The sequence below is a fragment of the Embiotoca jacksoni genome, unplaced genomic scaffold, assembly GCF_022577435.1.
Source record: "Embiotoca jacksoni isolate LCO1_2020_lvr unplaced genomic scaffold, fEmbJac1.0.p SCAF_9, whole genome shotgun sequence".
NCBI classification, from domain to species: Eukaryota; Metazoa; Chordata; class Actinopteri; family Embiotocidae; genus Embiotoca; species Embiotoca jacksoni.
In genome coordinates, this window is record NW_027185447.1 from 13,199,028 (window position 1) to 13,215,021 (window position 15,994).

Genomic DNA, 15,994 nt, shown 5'->3' on the forward strand with positions numbered 1-15,994 from the left:
AAATGTTAAATATACTTTCCCTTTTTTATATTATAACTGCACAATTGGCAAAAAAAAAAAAAAGTCAACAAAAGGAAACTTTGATTTCCACTAACATGTATGTTTACAGAATAGATGTTGAAGAAATAAGATTGTCTCTGAGATTAAAGTCCAGTGCTGCTCACTTAGCATGGAGGTAGGCTACAGTGAGCCTGTTTAACGTGTAGTACGACCTTCGTAAAAAAAAAATAATAAAATAAGAATTTTCAAATGAAAATATGAGCGTTTATCTGTGTGAAACATATGAGTAGACACCACAATAGGCAGTAAGTAAAAGAAATCACACAAAAAAGAGTGGAGATGCCGGGGATTGAACCCGGGGCCTCATACATGCAAAGCATGCGCTCTACCACTGAGCTACATCCCCTACTGGTGGCCTGATGCAGAAAAGCAACAATTTAGTGTGAACAAACTGTGAAAGGCGATGACGTCGAGCAGGTTTATTTTTGTTTTGCGTGTGGCCAAGTTATGTAATTTGACTTCACACCTTTAGCCTGGTCTCAACCCTTAACCCAGCTGCGTGTATTTTTTTTTTCTCAGTGCATGTCAGTTGCACATTTTTTTTTAACGTGTTAAAAGCAAAAACAATTGTCCCAAAGTGCTCCATCTGGTTTGTAAACACAAAAGCTGAATTGACGTCAGGATGGATGAATGGAAAAGAAACTGTTATTTGTAGCTCTGTTTTTAATTTTTTATTTAATCCTTTCTTGGTGCTATTTTTAGCCTGCAGGTCATGTTTTGGTTTCAGTCAGGGGACACATCTGAGAAAGGGCCTCCTCCTCTTCCCACACTAACAGCAACGCAAATAAAAAACTGATGGGGATGAGGACTAATGTCTAAAGAAAGGCAGAGACATAAACCTTCAACACAATATCTCTGAGATAGACAGAGTCAGACACAAGTGGCTGAAATTCAGTGTTTTCTCATCACCCACTGTACCCTAATCCTTTGGGGAATTTAAAATAGCTCCCCTCATTAGGTTTCATAATATCTTCCAGGGGAGCGTGAATGAGGGGCTGTCTTCCCCCTCTGGAGAGCACAGCCTGTCCTCACTCTTGCTGTGTTTATCAGCACACCCTCGCCAAGGACACCACTTCCAGGCCCTGTTTGCTCCGGCCTTGTAGGGACAGACCCATGGGATGCAGGCATGGCATGAGGACTTTGGGAGGGCTGAAGAATGGAGGAGAGAGGGTGAGAGACGAATGCCTTCCCTGTGACCCTCTGCAGACCTAAATGCATGGGCCTGCAGAGGGGTCTCCCAAGAGGAGGGGGAGGGGGGAAGGGGGACACTGGCGGATATCAGCTGTTGTTGTATTTATTGTGTGAATTTGGATTGGTGACAGAGGCCTGCCATGTGGAGACTGTGCTGCGTCATATGGAATAGTAGGCACTTTATGTTCTGGGGGGGGTTATGTGAGGACTGTAGGGTGCTGCATGTACAGACAGCCTGCATGCAATATGAGACGCAGGAAAGAATTCTTTATCTGAGGCCACTGACCTCCAGAGGTTACAGTGGACTGTATCAAAGGGAATGGCTCCGACTTTGGTACGGCGTTTCGAATATATTTGTACAAGGGGTCTAAGCATTAAAGTTGATACATCCATTGCTTTCTTAGTTTTCCCTCTGCCCTTGTGCACAATGAAGGCCAATATTAGAGAAAGTATTCAAATCACTGACAAACTCCTTTTCAAACTAAAAGTAAAAGAAAAATGCAGAGTTTATCAAGTCCTACCAGCAAAATATTCTCAAACTATTGATGGAAAAGCATCCATTTTGCAGAAATGTGTGTATAATCATTGTACCATAATTATATCATTAAACACAATTTACTGCCATGATTGGTCAACCTTTAATAGTTTAATCATTTATATTGATAAATATCTATAAATACAGTAAAAAGTATTGTATTTCCCCCTGAAATATAAAGAAATACAAAAATTAAGCAATGGAAATACAAGTATCTCTAAATAGTACTCAGTTTGTACTCATGTACAAAGACAAGCAGACTTTTCACATCTTATTTCCATCTTCCCTGATGACATTTATACATCTTAAAATCTTGCGTGTTCTTATTTGTCTTATTGTGAATTTTGCTTGAGAGCTAGTGTGGATTTTGGAGACTGATGAGAGCCATAAAGCAATTGTTTGACATTTTGGGAAAAAGTCTTAACACTCTTTCTTGCAGAGTCACGTGCATGAGGTGACCACTCTCATAACAGTTCATTAACAATGGAGCAAGAGCTTAAAGACTGGAAACAGCGGGGAAACAGCAAGATTAGCTCTAATCAGAGTTCAAAAATACTTGTGGTCAATTTCAATCTCTTTGTGGTCATTCTGCATCACTTTGTGTCCAATTTGTGGGCATGTTGTGTGTCCTTGTGGACATTTTGTTTCGATTTGTGGCTATTTTGAATCTTCTTACGGTCGTTTAATTAACATTCTATCAAGAAATGTGACCGATCACTTCAAACTCAGGTAGTGCTGCTCCCTTTGGCCCTTGGGCCAGTGCCCAGTAGACCACTGCAGTAATCCAAAATAGCAAATAAGTTTATTTCCCAAAATATCTGTCATTGCTTTCACATAGTCATCCCACCCCTTGTAATGTATTTCACTACAGTTGGCACTGAAAGGTACTGGTAACACCGTGAGCTGGTCTGACATGGTATCTCCAGGAGCTGCTGTCTTATCATCAGCCTGCAGCCAGCTATGCAGGGGCAAAGAGGCCTGAGAGGAGAGAGACGCACCAAAACTAAAACCTACAGAACACAGAAAAAGAGGGTGAACGGGGTCTACAGTCTACAGTCAGAGGAATATGGTTAAAACAACAAAAAAAAAAGATGCTTCTGTGAACTCTGGGTGTTAAAAGTGTCACATCAGGATCGTTGATTTACGGTCTGTTCAGAGCATCAAAACACAACAAAGTGTACGTCTGAGTCAAATGAGTCAACCTAACCACCGCCGCACCTCCGTCTGTCACCGCGGGCAAAATATGTGTGTTCACAAGGCAAGGTTTGATTGGCTGTGGTCCCTCTGTTGGAGGGCAGGCTTGCTGTTAAATAAGAGCTTTATGTCACATTCATGAACGTGAATAAGGAGGTAGAGAGAGGGAGAGGGAGAGAGAGGGAGACACTGCTATGAGCTTTCACCTATTTCTCCAAGCAGCTTGGGAAACTGTGGGAATCCTGTGAAGCCAGGAAACTTTAGTGAAAGCTTCAGCATGGATAAAGAAATGGGGAGGTGGGGGGGGGAGGCAGACAATGGAAAACCATAACCTTTTCTCTTTGGGTGTTTGAGCAGTGTACTTAAGCCCCAATTGTTTGTGAGTGATGTGGTTGTGTTTATATTCTTTACAGAATAATTGCTACAAATATCTTGAGGTATATCTATTGTACGTCGTTGCTACTGACATGGCAATACATGCCACAATGACATGACCCAACAAGTTCCACCGGGCCTAGGATTTTGATTTGTTTGAGAACGCTGACATTACCACAATCGCAGATGCACATGCAGATGTTTGTGTTCACTGTGTTACTGGGGTTTGGATATCATCATCACTGCAGGGTGAATGTGTGTCTGCCTGAGTTGCCTAGCACCTGGTAACAGTATAGGCCGAAACCTTATCATCCTGACTTTCGAAAGCTCATGCTGAACTCTTCCTATCACCTCTCACCGGTGTGGCAATAACATGACAGTCCTCAGCAGAGAAATGCAGGCATCTGGAGACAAAACCCTGTTCGGTGTGGTTCATTTGTTTTCAGTTTGTGTACAGACAGCCCGATTTTATTACGCATATTCATTAATTATAAAACAGATTATATTTCAGGTTAACGCTCAAATACTTAAGTCTGTTGACTCCAGTTAACTGTTCTTTTGTGTAATTTCCAGGTAGCGTAAAGTAGACTTTACTGCACCATAGGTGCTCTGTCACCTCTGTAACTACAGTATATTTTTCACAAGGACTCGACTAATAAACTGTTCCTCTGAAACCAGCAGTAAGGATGAAGTACCATCAAAAATTATTATTCTGTACGGTGAAGCAGACAAACAATGACAAACTATCACGAGAAGTGCCCCTCCAGAGAGGTGTCCGGGAGATGCTTTGTGATTTTTAACCAAATGTGACTAGCATCACACCTTTGGTAATAAATTATTTATCATAAGATACTGTTATTAAAAAAAAAAACTTCCTCCCATAATCATATGTAAACATGGATCAATTGACCAACTGGATCCCTCTGAAATTTTACAAGATTCCGGTTGTAGAAATCAAATGTGAACGACATCAGCACGATAGCTCATGTTGGGCTGAGTTTCAGTTGGCAGGGAGGACACAGGAATCCTAAACCCTTATACTGTATGGTGTGACGTCCACCCACTCTCTGGGTGACCTGTCCAGTTTATGCAGACCAGTGATCCTCAAAGATCTTGAAAACCACTTGTCATGGCCAGACTTCGACGGTAAATAGTGCAGTGTGTTCCCACTTTTCTAAAGAATTCACTCTGTGGAGTAAGCCCTGCCAGCTTGCAGGTGCACACACACACACACACACACACACACACACACACACACACACACACACACACACACACACACACACACACACACACACGTACACATAAGTGGATGTTAAACATGTTTGTGCATAATGCTGTTTAGATGTCATTAAAACACAACACAGGTGAATCTGTCACCTATAAAAACATACACATGCACAATTATGTGAACAGTCACCGGTTTGCACAGTCTGCTGTGATAAAACGCAGTAGATATTCTCAAAGCCATCCAGACTGCAGGGTGTAGTAATGACCACCAGGGGTTTTCAAACCCTCCAGAAAGCTCATTGGTTACTCAAATGCTGCATTCAGAAAAAACAAGTATGATTGGCTGGTATAGGTTGAGAAACACATAAAAGACCCTCCCACCAAGGCAGAGGGAAAAGAGTGATGTTGAGGGGGAGGGGAATGAAGTCTATTTACAAATAAAATGTAAAGTAATATTAACAGCATCGCTGGACATGGAAAACTAATGAGGTTTGTGCCCTGTGACTATGTAATAATTTGAATATTTACGGTTGTAAATGAGTCCTCTGTCCTAACAGGAGAATATGTCAAATAAATGCGGTTACCCAATGTTGTGTTTTGTGTTGGGCAATATTCAGCACCAAATTTAAAAGAAAAATCAAAAGGAAAATCATGCAATTTATTTTTCGAAATATCTACGAATATAAATATTTAAGTATATTTTAATATCCACAGATTAAGAATGGATAACACAAGGGAAACATGTTCTGTGTTTGGTCCAAAGTCTATTTAAGAGGTTACAAAACTTTGTTGCTTGAGCTTTCTGATTCTGATTCTTCAGCTCTTATTTCAATTGCTGAATTTATACAATTAAGCATCAGGCTTACAATTTAATTAGTTTGCTGTCAACAGATCTTCACCTTTATTTGTAGGAGGCCTGTTTTGACGTGAAGCACAGACTCGGGGTCTGTTTACCATCCCCCAGCCCTGCTTTAAACAGCAGGGATGTCGAAAGTGAGAGCTGATCTCGGATCAGCCTCTGAGTGAAGTCACCCTTTCCATCAGGGCGCAGGTTGACAGCTCATCTCGCCCAGCCCCCACCCTGTTACTTAGAGGACCGGCTTGTGGCGGCGGGTGTAATATTCTGATTGGCCTACTCGGTTGGTGTGGGCGGGGAAGGGGCGTGGCCTGGAGTATTGTGATCTCACAATCAGCTGTTTTGTACGTTCTACATTCTGATCCGAGGATCAGCTGGAGGCAGCAATAAAAAGAAGAAAATCTGCAGCGGAAAAAAATAAAGGAGAGGAGGAAAAAGCTGCAGATGTTATGATCTGACAACATCAAGTGTAACCTTTTTACACGAAGCCCTTCTTCTAAGAAGAAAGCCTTTTATTTTTGTATAATGGTGTTTTAACTACCTCACATAAAGGCTATATAAAGCTATGCTTTAAGAGTTGTCGTTTCTACTGTGTGTGAGATCTCGTTTACAACTTGAAAAATACTACAAAGGCAGGTAAGCTATTCTTTATTTTTGTTTTAAAATCTAATACTCTGTGTTTTGTGCCAAACTGTGTTCACCAAGGATGTATCAAACTACATCTTGGGCAGCGAACCTGCTGCATTCCTCCTATGTAGGTTTTGCCTCAGATGTCGGCCTTCATGAAATATTAGAACATGAAATAAGACGGAATTACATCTCTTTGTCTGTCACTGACTCAGTACACAGGCTGTTGACTGCTGTTATAATTGGTAATGACCTATTATTAGGTCACGAATTGATTTTGAAGGCAGTAAAGCGGCCCAAACAAAAAGGCTTGATTAGATTCGACGTCCTATATTCTGAAAAATGACAGCAGTCTGCATACGTTCACATCCTATAGGACGCCAGCAGCCGTTGTTTTGCAAATTGCACCAAATGCTGATGTGGAGTCGATGGCGGATGTTTATGTTTTTGTGGCAGGCGGACCTTTCGGGCTGAGTTTTTTTTTTTTTTTTTTTTTTTCAAATATAACTTCTTCCATTCTGTGAAATAAGCGTTTTGTTGTATTAGTAGCAGCCTTTCAGTCGATGTCTTTCGTGCTGTGTCGCTGAGCCACAACTGTCATTGCTTTGACCCTTCAGCTGTAGAGCTTATACGGATAATTCATGTTTAACCTGGATATCGTGCACTGAAAGTCGCCTCTTCTCTCGGCCGTCGACCATGTAGAGGTCGACGGTTTTTCTCGACAGCAGTCAAGGGTATCTTTATGTATTTGAAATGTAAACATTGCTGCCGTGAGCAGCCTATTTTTTTTTTTTTTCATAGGGGTTTCAACTCTATACGATAAACACCGACAATGTCAACCATTTAAAATATGAATTGTTTTCGGCATAGAGTTACAGAATGCAGATTAGTAATTGAAACCTATGTGGGGTGCAAATACTCTGACATAAGCTCGTATATTTTTTGCTATGTTTTCTACTCGGACCTCTTTTTCTTCCTTCGGTCGCAATGTGGGCTGGAGCTTCTGTCAGCGTCAGTGACGTGGCTTGGCGTCTTGTTTTCATTTCGTGGATCCCCTCCCACCCCATGCTCCTCCTACTTTTTTTTTTTTTTTTCTTTTTTTTTTTCTTTTTTCCAAGATCAATGTCAAAAGAAAAGATCCCTAACTGGCAGTCCTTATTATATTTCAGTATGTGCGGTTGTGTCTGTAAAATATTACTTTTAGTGTGGTATTTGAATAAAACCACTAAACAAAGCTCTCTAGTGATCATGAGAATAAGGACTTTGCCCTCTTCTGCAACTCCACATCTTGTATTAATGGTTTTAACTTATGAAGATATTGCTCTTTTGATTCAAGCTCTCCTTACCTGTAACATTTTTTTTTTAGTTTATGTGACAATATGAGGCAGTGATCAGAAAAAAACCTATAATGAGACAGACTTACCCTGTATTGCTAAATTTCCCTTGTTGTTTCTGGCCAGATGTTGCAAAGTCATCCAAAAATAAAAGGAAACAAAACGCTTAAGAAATGAATATTTACACCACAACAAAAATGCACAACCTATTTCCCTACACATGCACTAATAATCAATACCATATTATAGTTACAGAAGCTGTAAGCCATACTAATGAAGACAAAGAGGGAAAAATGTGTAAAAAAAAAAAGAATTTCAGAGGACTGACCAGGACAGACAGACTTATCGTACTTATAACTTAATGCAAGCATTGTCCTGAGTACCACTTTCCAAATAAATCTGCTATATTTATCTTTTTGTTCTCTCCCATTTGAGCTATTTAACATCAGAGTACATTTATCATTATTAATAGGTGAAGTTGATAATGCTTTCCTACACTGTATATTGAAGAACTTTGTTGCAAGAATAAGTCATATCAGTCTCTTATTTGGGCTCTTTTGGCTGTATCAAATTTACATTTACCAGTCAGATAACCCTGAATTGGCTTGGCTGACAACTGACAACTTATGAAAATGTTTTTATCAGTGAAGCACTGCATGTATCCCACATTGGGTGTGTGTTTTGTGGATGTCTGTTCCACCTTATGCAAAGCAGCCAGAGGCCTGTTTACAAAAATGTTGTTTATCTGAATTTATTTGTCAGGGTCTCATGACTTAAGTGTCTGTTTGTCTGGGAATGTATTAAAGCAATCTCAGTGTTGAGACTGGTCCGCTGCACCTCAGTAAAGTCTTCTGCAAAATCCCCCAAATATAACGAGCATTATTTAGTTGACTGCGTTTGATTTTTAACACATGACCTAGAAAGCCAATGAAAATGAACTCATACAATCTAGAGCAATACAAAAACAGCTGAGGATCTGATCCAGTAGGATCATTTGGATCTTTAAGGAAAAAGCTTCTCCCATTTTTGGCATTTCTGCCCCACTTTCTCCTTCTTTTTTTCTTGTATTATTTCAAGCATAAACCCATGCAAAATCTCCTTGACAAAATAACAAAAATGATTAAATCCCAGGAGCATGCAATTTATGTTTGCAATTACGATGTCTTCCCTTCATGTTCCTGGTCACTATGGTGATTCTCCAAATAAGGACAGAAAGTGTCAGCTTCCCAACAAGCATCCATGCATATCTCCTTCCATGTCTCTTTGCTCCCTATATAGATCCCTGTCACGCACACTCTGTTTCACCTTATTACAGCCATTCAATATTACTAACCTTGGACATTTCTCGATCTCCTCAGTTATTGGGTGAAATTTATAAGCTTCAGCATCACCTGTTGGAGTCCAGGAGACTTTTAGGGGGAAATCATGCTGTGTATGAAACAGACCAAGGACTGACATAAATTATGATTTAAATTTAAACCTGTGCAGATGAACACATCTGTGATTAAACCCATTTAACCTGGAATTCAGTTTAAATAAATAAAACTCAGACTTGGAACATGTGAGGGTTTGTCATGTAAGCTATGACAGTTCACAGTTCACATTTAGGTAAGGCCCTTGTCATTTGCCTCAGCACCTTCTGTCTTTCTTTATATTTTAACATGTGCAGATACACTTTGTTTGAGTTTGCAAGAGTCTGGCTCTTTGTGTCACCTCCTCTTCCTCTCTGGCATGTCCATCTGTCCTGATTTGTTGTCTAGATCTAACGGGGGAGGGGAGTGTAGTCGTTGTCCACCAGCTTCTTGTTTGCTGATTCATTTCTGTCTTCATATTATCATTTATTACCACATACTGTAGCTCAGTATTCCACCTGACAATGAGTTTCACAGTGTAGGTCATCGTTATGTAATGGCCTACATATACCATCCAATTGAAGTCTCATGATTTAAATTTCAGTACTTTCATCATTTTTGTTGTTTTGACTCGAAGAATTACAATATGTGATCCGCTGTCTGCCCTTTGAAAGTCCATTGAATAAACTCAAAAAATAATCAACATCAGGATTTAAAGCTGCTAAAATTTATATTTTTGTATTAACAATAGATATAATGACTATAGGTATGTGTGGCAGGTTGCATGTGGTGACAAACTAATGTATAATTATCACCACACACCGCAATTATCCTCAGCTCTACGGAGCGGTTCAGCATCTTTCCATCCTGCTGTAAATGGCAGTTGTTTTAGTGTAAAAGCTATAAGCTGATTTTACACTTACCTGCAAGGCTTTAAGCTACAGGTAGACTATATTAGCATCTAGCTTGTGAGCATAGTAGATCATTTATAAATTAAGCACCAGATATTTCCTTCATGAATTGGTAGAAACCAAAAACAGAGCTAAAAACACCACCCGGTGGACAGAGAAAAGACTACAAATGAATGAAAAATGATGCAGTGGGTTGTTGTGTTGCCCCCACGTGACATACAAGTCAATGGGTGTAAATTTGTTTAAAAATAATTCCTGCAGACTGAAATGTTGAGATACAAAAAGTAGATTTTACATGAATTGTGAACAGGTTTCCTTTATATGCACAGCCTCTGTAAATAATACTAGGATTTGTCTTTTCATTCAAATTCATTATCACCAGTTTATCTAATTCATGAGTAATCCAGTAATGTTTAGTGTGGAAACAAACAAACAAAAAAAGACGAGTCATTGTGTTAGTCTACACAATAGCTCTAAACTGTTGTGATGCGTCTTTAAATCACCCTGAGATAGCTCTGCACACACATTGCTCCCTCTCTGTTAATGTACTCTGACTAAGCAGTTGGAAATTAACTCTGTTAATCTTTTTTTGGATTATATTTTTAAGACTAAATGTGTTAACCATGAAGTCCCTTATCAATTTTTTACAGCCAATCATCATGTTTCTTTCTCTCCCTCTCTCCAGGCCTTTGCTCCAAACCAAGTGAAACCTTATATTTGCACTACAGAAGCCTGTCCCCTCCTGTTTATCAAAACTAAGATCCAGGAAAGGGGCTTCAAGTGGAAAAAATACTCAGAAAAATCTGACAAAGAACAGCATAAAACAGCAACAAGTGATACGTAAATAAAAAAAAAATAAAAAAGGCAGCTACAGCTTTTCTTTGTGGACAACAAAAACGCACCGGAGCCATCGACACTTGACAATAGAAGCAGTCATGTTTCAGCGTCTTAGCAACCTGCTGTTTGGGGAGGTAGAAGAGGTGGCCGCTGAGCTGAAGGGACCCAACCCATGTGTGACGGAAGCCGACGAGGAGGGATGGATGCTCGTCAACCTGCCTGGTGAGTCAGAGAGAGCATGAATGGGTTGGTGTGTCAATTTAAAGCCACAGAATTAGTCACATTGTGTTATACTTGCAGAGAAACAGCTGCATTCCCTCTTGCATGCCTATAATAATGACTAACATTTGAAGCGTAGAGGTAACAATGTGGATGATGGCGTGGGGTGAAGACTCAGTCAGGCCGCGGCGCAGCTACACTGGTGCTCATCCATATGGCTGCCATGCCAAAGGTGTTGTCCGTCAAACGATGGAAACACATAATTATCTGTGAACATACATCTCCATTCAATTTGTTCATGATCTTAAACATGACAAAGAAAATAATTGAGTATGAAAATTTGCTTTGGTGCCTGATCGAAAGCCGACCAAACAACATAAAAGTAGCTCTCAGCAGAGTCAAGACAAACATTGTCACTGACATAATCACAGCCTTAGAGGGTCAACACAACTAATGATGTGACTCTTTTATGTTTTGTGTTTCCTTACCCCCTCTTCTTCCCTTCCTCCAATTTTTTTAAATACCCTTACATTCCCCACACCGGTATGTGTGCGCGTGCGTATGTGATCCCTTTAAAATTACCCCCTCGGACCCGCATGGCTTTTTGAAAAATCTGCCACATTTGCATAACTTTTGAAACATCCTCCTCCCATCTGAAACATCTGTCTTTATTGGCTGTCCCATCCCTGATCTCATCCCTGCAATGTCCTCAGAGGAATCTGACGGCATGATGCGGGAGGAGGATGAGACGGGAACCACACTGATTGCACAATCATTCCCAGACAGTAACCTATCAAATCATCAGAACACACATGCACGGACTGAATGCCCAGCCCCCATTCCTCACCTGCCTCACAAGCGTCGTAGGACACATAAAGGTCGGGTGCGAGGAGCAGTAGCATCATCAGACCCCCTATCTTGTCTCAGCACAAGCCCATCAGACTTGGGTGCCACTACACCCGTGACACTGCCAAGACGGGCCAGACTGTCCACGCCCTCCTCCACCCTGTCGATGTCCCCAGGCTCTGGGAGTGAGTGTGGGGGCAGTGGGGGTAGCAGTAGGGCAGGATCAGAGAGAGGCTGCATGGATGAGAGCTGGTTTGTCACCCCTCCCCCCTGTTTCACTGCAGAGGGAGCCACAGCAGAGGCCAGCCCGATGGAAGACCTGCTCATCGAGCACCCCAGCATGTCTGTGTACGTGTCCCCGAACAACCTGTCCATGGTCTCCAACAGCAACCTGTCTGTGGTGGGCGAGGAAAGCATTGTCAGCCTGGCAAGCAGCGTGAGGTGAGAAATATTCATGCATTCTACGCTTGACCTTCACCTGCTTTGTCGGCATCAGCATAACTATTAAGACACCGACCATTTTTATCTGTCCCCTTGCAGCAGAGTGGCTGAACCAGCTGCTGCCCCCGCTACTCGCAGCACTATGCCCACCAGGGTGAGCCGTGGAGCAGCTGCCCAGGTTGGAGCTCTGGCCAAGGTCACTCAGGTGGCCAGGGTCCAGCGTAGCAAAGCCCGCATCGAGAGGCGCCATCTGGGCCGCAACCGCATCCAACGCCAAAACCGCACCAGGGAGCAGGTCCCTCGCCACGCAGTCCACGGCAGGAACACCTTCCTTCACCAACCCAGCAAGCGTAACATCTGCCACTGAACTCCCCAGCAACCAGGGCGGCGTCATTTACTCCGAGGGCATTAGTACTGCATAGTCAACTCAAGAAACACATGAAATTGATTAACCCAGAGCATATTTGCTTTCAGTTATGCACATTATATCATATTTCACTCAGATACCAGTAGACCAGTAGCTTCTTTGTTTTGGTTTAGACCCAAACTGACTCCACCTGGTAGTTTTATGCCCCATTCTGCTGTGATGAACCAAGCCCTCTGAGTAGATCTGTGTAGACCTCCATTATACTTTTAGTCCATTGCAGTATCCAAACAACAACAAAAAAGTCTTCAAAATAGTTATACTGGTTATAGGTAATAATAATAATAATAATGATGTCTGAAAAACAACAAAAAGTTTAGTTTTAATTTTCTGTGCTATCTTAGTAAAATTCTCTCCTTTCTTTTACTCTTCCTCAAGGCATGTTTCCTTTTAATTAATTAATTAATTCAGCCATGAAATCTCCGTAACACTTAATTAATTTTGGAGTTAATAAATTGAAAGTAAAACAGCCAAATGAACTTCACTCTGACTGGGCACAGACTTTTTCTGTTGGAAACAATGCAAGACAGAGAAAAGTTAAACCTCAGCCTTTTTACAGCAAAAACAACTCATCATGTCTTCAAAGCTTTATGTTAAAGTGTATTCTGTCAACATTTTACTTTATTTTTGTTCAGAAGAGGTGGACGAACATACCGTGTGTGACAAGAGTGATAGGAAAATCACTAGACATTTGTTTCTCTCCTGTTTGGTTTGCCAATATGGAAAGGTAACAGCAAAGGCAATAAAACAGGAAGCAACCAGTTTTACCGGAGGAAACGAAATGTTGTGAGATTTCTCTCCTCTTACTTTGCGAAGGATGAGAGCAGGTAGAAGGTGAGAGTATGAGCAAAACAGACGAGTAAAAGAAATGACATGATGAGTTAAAGATACTATTAAAGGGAGTGTGGTTAACAGGAAATGGTCGTGGGAAAGTGTGATGTAACCCTTTGAGCAACCTGTGAACAAGTTTTCTGAATTCAATATTGAACTTTATTGAGGAGCATTTAGATTATTGGATGTAAATGTTTTGTATATGCAAATGGTCTTCTCCAGATAATGAAAAAGGAAGGCTGTTTTTGTAAACAAGAAGGCAGGACACCTATAAAATCCTTACAGACAAGGAATATGAAAGCACAGACAGGATGCAGGTTGGTCTTTGGGTTACAGGGTCTGGCAGGTTGTGGTAAGTGCAGAGCAGTATTGATGGGAACTCTTCATTTTGTTACAATATTTTCTGCCAATTTTGATTTGTAAATTTCCCCATTATTTTACAGTCTCTTTTTGCATGGTTCTACCAAGAGAGAAAATAAGAGACTGTTCCCTGTCAGATGAAGCACACATTTGGCTTTTAAATTCAACCAATTATGAAACTGTCCCTGTGGATCATAAAGCATGGTGATTATTAATTGCGTGGTCTGTAAACTACTGTGCCCAGCACACATCAGCCATTTTTTATCCATAGTGTGTGCTGTGATCTTACCTTATCCTTGTGAACACCAAAAAAGTGGGATCTATTTACACACCAGTACCTTTTTTTTTTTAGACTTCACAGGAGAAAACCATAAGTCCAACATCAAGCATCTTCCCCCACATTAAACCCTTTGAACAACCATCATCTTGCTCATGGACGTGCAACACATTGCTGACATCTACACAATTAGTCTGTCTCTTTCTTGTTAGCACATCCAGCTCTTACAGTGTCCACTTAAAGATCTAGCTGATATGTATTCAACAACAATAGTAAACAATGGTGCTGAAGTGTATACTAATGTTTGTAAATTATTTGAGACATGGATGTAAGTTTGCACTGTCATACATTTTGTGAGTCAAAGTTTTAACGGCGTGCTGTGTGCTTGTGTTTTGTTTGTTTTTTTGGTGGATTTTATTTGTTCCTTTTCTTTTTGTTTTGATTCAGACTGCGTGTGAGAAAATGTACTGACACGTTAAATGCTAGAAACTCTTAAAAAAAAACATGAATATTGGTCATTTATTTCTCTTGTAAATATTGCAAAACAGTTTATAATGCTCTGTTAGATGTCAAAGCCTCTCAGGACTTGAGTCCACAACATTGTGTTCAATGGGACTGATGAGAATCCACTCTCTGCCTCACCTCTGTGCTCATTTGTAAACCATGAGGGCATTTCAGTGGCCAAACGTGGTGTCTTTGCCCCAACTACAGTCCCATCTTGTTGAGATACACCACAAAAACAGCACTCAGACTCAAGAGTTGATGTGCCATAGGAAATCACGGCCCTCCAGAGGGTCCACTTAGCACAGCACTTGATGTATGAATGCCGGTGAGGATGCAGTGCAATGACATGGTTCTAATACATCAGCACTGCTGTGTTCAAAAGACAGATTGAGAGTCTCTGGATCATTTCTGATTGTTTAGAAAATGAAAATGTCTTGTCTTGTTTTGATCATCTAAATAAGATAAATTAATCTCCCTTTAATCACTCACATTTTTCATTTCTGCCAATCATCCTATAAATTACTTTGTTTTGTTCAGAATATGTTAATTTATGGTATAATTATGAATATTATCTCTTTTGTTTTAAAGATGACTATTATTTATGTCCTGTCGATTCCTCAAATGCAGGGAATGTATCTGAGGTGATGAGTCTTGTGTGCACACACACAAAAACACATGGGGATCTCTGGCTAGGCTTCTGCACTCTCCAGAGGCTCACTATTCAAACTGACTGTGCCTCAGAGGTAGATGTTTTTTTGCGTGTTGTAAAAAAAAAAAAAAAAAAAAAAAAAAAAGGCTTGTGCACAGTGAAAACAGGGTACTATTGATAGGTCACAGGTGGATGTGTGGGTGTGCATGCAAAACCACCACAGATACTTCTGCCACTGCAAACTTGTCCTCTTGCCCTCATTTTTATTTTGTTCTTTTCTCACCAGTGTCATGTAAAAAGGAAACGTGTTTTCAGTATGTTGTGTGTGTGATTATTGAAAGGTGTGGTTTTTTTAGAGTGGAGGTCATCCAAAACTGGGGAGAGGGAGTGGTCACCCAATGTGTTGAGCTTACAATGATGTGAGGGATGTGGACAGGGGCAGAATGAGGCAGGAGGCAAATAGTTTATATATTGAAAAAAATGAGATGAAAAGTATCATAAAAAATACAATAGAATATGCTTGTATTTTCCCATATAGTTATTAGAGGAGTTGTTCAACATTACAATGTTTTAAATGAAAGGCATTGAATGTCTGGGGAGTTTCACATGTTTTATGTTGTGCCCTGAAATGATGGCAGCTTCAAAACACTTGGGTTTTCACCCATGTTACATCTCAATTAGTACACCCCTCCCCCCCATAAAAAAGAAACATATAGACATATAAAATTTGGTGTATCTGATATCTATGGTGATTGTGCCTTTCACTATTTCTGCATGGTTTTTGTGATGTACTGATTTTCCATCCCCAAAGTGGACAGCCGTTCACTGACAGGCAAGACCTATGCAAAAATCAACGGATGGGTTTTCCAGCATCCATTCAGAAAACACAGGTACCCGCCAAAAAAACCAACATAAAACAACAATAACAACAACAATAAATA

The 15,994-nt window shown here is 40.5% G+C and overlaps 1 protein-coding gene and 1 non-coding gene across 5 annotated transcripts; one reads left to right on the top strand and one right to left on the bottom strand.

The window, feature by feature from the left end:
- Positions 1–334: 334 nt before the first annotated feature.
- Positions 335–406, bottom strand: trnaa-ugc (transfer RNA alanine (anticodon UGC)). Its single transcript has one exon. It is a non-coding gene; the product is annotated as a tRNA-Ala (tRNA).
- Positions 407–5,784: 5,378 nt separating this feature from the next.
- Positions 5,785–15,370, top strand: LOC138192703 (tumor protein p53 inducible nuclear protein 2). Of its 4 annotated transcripts, XM_069140280.1 has the most exons (5): positions 5,785–6,077; positions 10,351–10,724; positions 11,435–11,752; positions 11,852–12,008; positions 12,108–15,370. In XM_069140280.1, exons 2-5 carry the CDS (start codon positions 10,601–10,603, stop codon positions 12,373–12,375), a joined length of 867 nt encoding a protein of 288 aa, XP_068996381.1. In that variant the 5' UTR covers positions 5,785–6,077; positions 10,351–10,600; the 3' UTR covers positions 12,376–15,370. The 4 variants fall into 4 exon arrangements, with proteins under 4 accessions (XP_068996381.1, XP_068996379.1, XP_068996382.1 ...); XM_069140278.1 differs by having other exon boundaries at positions 11,435–12,008; XM_069140281.1 differs by lacking the exon at positions 11,435–11,752.
- Positions 15,371–15,994: the final 624 nt, after the last annotated feature.

Bases quoted from the DNA above. Each gene is read 5' to 3' on its own strand.
- LOC138192703 (XM_069140278.1), top strand. From the start codon at position 10,601: ATGTTTCAGCGTCTTAGCAACCTGCTGTTTGGGGAGGTAGAAGAGGTG. The intron at 10,725-11,434 runs GTGAGTCAGAGA...CAATGTCCTCAG, and splicing joins GATGCTCGTCAACCTGCCTG to AGGAATCTGACGGCATGATG. The intron at 12,009-12,107 runs GTGAGAAATATT...GTCCCCTTGCAG, and splicing joins AGCCTGGCAAGCAGCGTGAG to CAGAGTGGCTGAACCAGCTG.